The following is a 4633-nucleotide window of genomic DNA, read 5'->3' on the forward strand; positions in this document are numbered from 1 at the left end:
TGGGTGGGAGATGTTATTAGAGAAGACTTCTGGGCCCAGGTTTGAGGGGGTGAAGAGAGGGAGGTGGGCATGGGTGGTGCTTTCTAGGAGGGCCCATTCAAGGAAGGCCAGAAGTACCCTGGGGAGGGTCCCGGGGGTACCTCCACCTTGGAACAAGGGCAGAGATCCAATTTAGGAGCAAAAAAAAACCTGGAGATGCCTCTGCAGAGGAGTTCTGAAGTTCTGTTCATTCTGGAGTCAGAAAAACCTGGATTAAATTCCCAGCCCTGCCCCATTCCACTCTGTGTGATCTTAAGCCAGCGTGTTTCCCTTTCTGAGTCTCTGCACCCTTCTCTATAATGCAGTGGAGGAGGGGGTTAAACACATAACAACAACAACTATTTTTTTGGCCAGGCCGTGAGGCTAGTGGGATCTTAAATTTCCCGGCCTGGGATTGAACCCAGGCTCCAGCAGTGAAAGCACCAAGTCTTAACCACTGGACTTCCAGGGAATTCCTGCAAATAAAAATACTTTAAAAGGTGACAGTGTTAATTTAAGGCTGAATTTCCATGAAAGAGAGGGCAGTGGACCATACCTCCCACCCCATCCAATCCACACACAGCCCAAGACATGGGACATAAAGCACAGTGCTGGAAAGAGCTCCTTTATTGGGGGCAGTGTCCAAGCTGGGTCCATGGGAAGAGGCCAGGCCCAGACCGAGTACCAGGCGGGGGGCCACAGGGATGACGATGAGGCAGAAGGTGGTTGAAGGATGCTCTCATCTGCACGAACCAGGCCCAGGACAAGAAGGGATGTCAACTATGGGGCTCTGAGTCTGCTCAGTGTCCACAGGGGCCACAATTTGGTGACCAAAGTTTTTCCCACCCTGAGTGCCCTTAAGGAAGCCAAGAGCGGGCAGCCTCTTCATTCTCTTTCCCCTGATTGTGGAATCTGGGCCTGAAGGGGGTCAGATTCTGCAGAGGCCAGACAAAGAAGGCACTCAGGGTGGTGGTCCCACCTCAGTTGGGCTGAGGACCCCCCCTGCACCCCGCAGAGAGCAGGCAGCGGGCAGAAGAGCAAACACTTTAATGGAGGTTGCAGCGATCCACCCCACAGCACACTTGGGGGCCAGAGCACACGGGAGCCTCAGAGCAGCTCCCCTTCTCAGAGGAAAACCAAACCGCACACGTGGCCTGGGCTCCTGCCCGCAGCCACAGAGCTGCAGGCGGAAGGCGGCCTGGGCTGTCACCTACTGGTTCTCCTCCCTGCTGACAGCATGAGGGGACAAAGACAGAGGGGCTCAGCTGGGCTCTCAGACGCCGCGCCCGGGCCGAGTCCCACATGGGCCAACACCCAGCAGAGAGAACCCCACAACTGGAGCGGGGAGACGTGGTGCGACCTACATGGAGGAGGCCAAGAGGGCCTTAGGGCCCCTGAGGCTGCCCCATGCAGGAGACGGCACACGGGCAGTGAGGGCCACCTGAGGGGCCACAGGGAAGCAGGTGCAGGGGGTCGGTGGGCCAGGTACTCACAGTGTCTGGTAGGTGCTGTCCTTGGCCTTGAGGAAGCGCAAGACGAAGAAGGCCACCGCCTGCAGACTCAGCACCATCACCACGCCTCCGATGAAGCTGGCCCCATCAAAGCCGGGGCTGTGGGCCTCAGGGACCAAGGGGCTCTCTGCAGGGTGGAGGCCACAGCAGGCCACTGTAGGCCAGGGGCCCAGCCCCACCCCAAAACCCGGCACAGGTCATCTGGGAGGCCCCCAGTCCTCATTAGGGGAGCCTTGGACAGAGGGCTCAGAAGTTCCACCCAGATTCTACGGGTGGCTGGAAAGTGCCTGGAAGGACAGATAGCATCCGGCCCTGGCTCCGCTCCTGAGTTGCTCTGTGGCTTGATGCCTCTCACACCCTTTCTGGGCTTCCTGACTACAGGTCCCAGATGGTGAGTGAGCTCCCTGCCTGCCTCCCTCTTCCACCAGGACCCCACAGGGTGACGATGGACCCAGAACTTGGGCGTCCACACTGCTTTCAGCTCACAGTCCCTCTCCGCCTTGGGTCTTGAGCTTCGAAGCCCAGGTGTAGATGCCGTGGTCTCCTTTCAGGACTCCCAAGTCCCGAGACCCTGGAGTCACCCAGGGTCCAGAGAGAGGGAAGGAGGAGAGGAAGACATGGCGGCCCACCCTCGACCAAGGGGATAAATGAAGACTCGATGACATGTGTCGGAGGGACTAACCAGGCTCTGAATGCCAGGCCTGACAGTCACCTCTCCGTTAGGGCAGAGCCAGACTTACATGGCATCCCCAACCCTTTCCCCCACCCCCGCCTCAGGGCCCACAGTTGCCAGGACATCTAGGTGGCTCCCAGCTGTGCCACGTTAGCCATCCACTCCCACCAGGGATTTGATTTCAGGCCCTGGGCCAGGTGCCCAGAGCAGGGCAGGACTGGTGGTAGAAGAGCATTCTAGGGCAGTGAGAGGGGCCCAGCTGGGTGCTGGATCCACTTCCCAGAGGCTGGATCCCACTTCCCCAGAAGGGGAATCTGAGAATGTGAAGGGTGGTCCCAGCAGCAGCTCAGGGAGCCCCAGAGAAGGGGACTAGGGAAAGAGGAGCAGAAGAAGGAAGAAATAAACTGCACAAGACCCAGCTGGGGCTCAAGCTGGAGGAGGAGCCATCAATAATTCAGCCCCTGAGATCATGTTTCTGGCTTTAATTAACCAAGAGCCTCTTCAGCCATCCTTGCCAAGCCTGCTGACCTCCAGACCCTGAGGGGCAGTGGGAACCAAAGGGTGGGGTTCTTGCCTCTGTTCGGCTGGGACCCTGCTTTGTGACCCTCTCTGGGCCTGGAGGTTGCAGTAGGTAGTCACTGAGGACATCTCCTTGGCAACCTGACATACACCCTCAGCACCAAGCAGGTCCTGAGGGGGGCCATCCTGAGTTCTCAGAACCGGGGTTGGGGAAAAGGGATGGGAACCATCATTTCTTGATCACCTTCTATACATTGGAAACTGAATGAGGTGCTATACACCCTCTCATAAAATCCTCACTTTGTGAGATATTCTTCAACCCATTTTACAGATGTTGGACACAGGCTCAGAGGGAGAAATCACAGGGTTGAGGTCACAGAGCACGTCAGTGCCTGACCCCAGCTGTTTTTCCATGCACCTCTTATCCTTCCATTACCCCAGATAGTACCTACCTGTTGTGACTGTCTTCGGTTCATGAGTTGGGTGGTGGTGCACAGCTGAAGAGACAGGAAATCCATAATTAAACCAGACCCCTGCCACTTCCCATCAAGACCCCATCTCAGGCCCACCTGGCACACTCTTAAGCCTTAGTTTATACAGTTCCTTCCACCAGCGGAGCCCTCTCTCTCCATCTCTCCGTTAATCATCATCTGTGACGCTGCCTCCTTCAGGAAGCCCTCCCCCCATTCCCTTCTGAGCTTCCAAAGTCCTCACTGTGGTTTAAAATAGAAGAGCTAGTTCCTCCATTTCCTCTGCATGCTTGTCCTAGATCCTCTAGCTGCACCAATTTTCAGAGGAGGAAACGGGCCAGAGAGGGGAAGCGACATCTCAGTGAGCTAAAGGCAGAACTGACGCTGGACCCAGTGCTTGTGGGCACAGTCTTCTCTCGGGGAGAGGCCGATTCCCTACTGGAGGCGGGCTCTGGCTGAGGACCCCTCGGCCCCCTCCCCGCAGCTTGACTTAGGCCAGAGGGAGCCCCCTTACCTGGACATGACTCTGAGCGGTTGTAGATGGAGCAACCTTCCTTGACCACCTCTGATTGAGCCACGCAGTGTCCTGATGGGAGAAGGAGCAGGGAAGCGGTTTAGGGAGTGGGGCCAAGGCTCTGATGTTCAGAAATGGGGGCACTAACCTTGGGGAGGGCCTAACTCCATACCTGGCTCCTCTGGCCGACACTGCTCCCACACACAGCTGGAGAGGTTGTGTGCTCGGTTCCCCTCCACACAATGTTCACAGGGCTTCAGCTGTTTGCAGGCCACTCGGACAGCTGGCCAGATGTTCACACGGAGCAGGGCTCCCCGCCCAAAGCCTCGAGCACCTTTACCTGGGCGTGAGGTGGGTGCAACACTTGGAACCCAAGCTACCGTTCCCCTTCCCCACTACTACGGATCTCACCCCCCTGCACACATACACTCACCTGGATCCCCTAAGCCCCACCGCACGCCTGGAGTTTCCACAAACACATGGGCACACACGCCTAGAAGCTCCCTGACATTCACCAGAGCACCCTCCCTTTGCATATATCAGGAGCCACCCCCATCCCATTCACCTGGGGCCGCTTCACTTCCCTACACCTGAAGTTGCCTCACACCCGGAACCTTATATACGGCTCCACAGACAGTCGGAGCCTCCTTCTACCCACCCCAGGAGCCCCGCACACAAGTGAGAAGTCCCCTCCCGCGCCCCCTCCCCAAGCCCAGACTGCTCCTGGCAAGCAGTTGGGTGAAGGGCACGCGTTACCAGCCACAGCAAGCTGGGCACACAGGAGGAGGCAGCAGCAGCCGCCACAGAGCGCAGCCCGTAAGGCGCGGGGTCCCGGCGCGGCCATGGGCTCGGAGGCGGGGCCTGGAGGGGTGTCGGGGTCGGCGGAGAGCGGGTGTGGCGTGGCCCCTTGGATTCGGCTCCGCCGGGG

At 58.2% G+C, this 4633-nt stretch overlaps 1 protein-coding gene across 3 annotated transcripts; it reads right to left on the bottom strand.

Moving 5' to 3' along the window:
- Positions 1-634: 634 nt before the first annotated feature.
- On the bottom strand, positions 635-4633 carry CD164L2 (CD164 sialomucin-like 2). 3 transcript variants are annotated; one of them, XM_010830130.1, is made up of 6 exons: positions 4462-4633; positions 3878-4045; positions 3706-3777; positions 3174-3218; positions 1512-1656; positions 635-761 (listed from the first exon to the last, which is right to left on the bottom strand). In XM_010830130.1, the coding sequence occupies exons 1-6, from the start codon at positions 4547-4549 to the stop codon at positions 758-760; spliced, it is 522 nt and encodes a 173-aa protein (XP_010828432.1). In that variant the 5' UTR covers positions 4550-4633; the 3' UTR covers positions 635-757. The 3 variants fall into 3 exon arrangements, with proteins under 3 accessions (XP_010828432.1, XP_010828431.1, XP_010828433.1); XM_010830129.1 differs by having other exon boundaries at positions 635-953; XM_010830131.1 differs by lacking the exon at positions 635-761 and having other exon boundaries at positions 1508-1656.

The sequence above is a fragment of the Bison bison genome, unplaced genomic scaffold (genome assembly GCF_000754665.1).
Source record: "Bison bison bison isolate TAMUID 2011002044 unplaced genomic scaffold, Bison_UMD1.0 scf7180017864516, whole genome shotgun sequence".
Lineage (NCBI taxonomy): Eukaryota > Metazoa > Chordata > Mammalia > Artiodactyla > Bovidae > Bison > Bison bison.

Bases quoted from the DNA above. Each gene is read 5' to 3' on its own strand.
- CD164L2 (XM_010830129.1), bottom strand. From the start codon at position 4,549: ATGGCCGCGCCGGGACCCCGCGCCTTACGGGCTGCGCTCTGTGGCGGC. The intron at 4,046-4,461 runs GTAACGCGTGCC...CCTCACGCCCAG, and splicing joins TGCCCAGCTTGCTGTGGCTG to GTAAAGGTGCTCGAGGCTTT. The intron at 3,219-3,705 runs GTAAGGGGGCTC...CTGTCTCTTCAG, and splicing joins CCGCTCAGAGTCATGTCCAG to CTGTGCACCACCACCCAACT.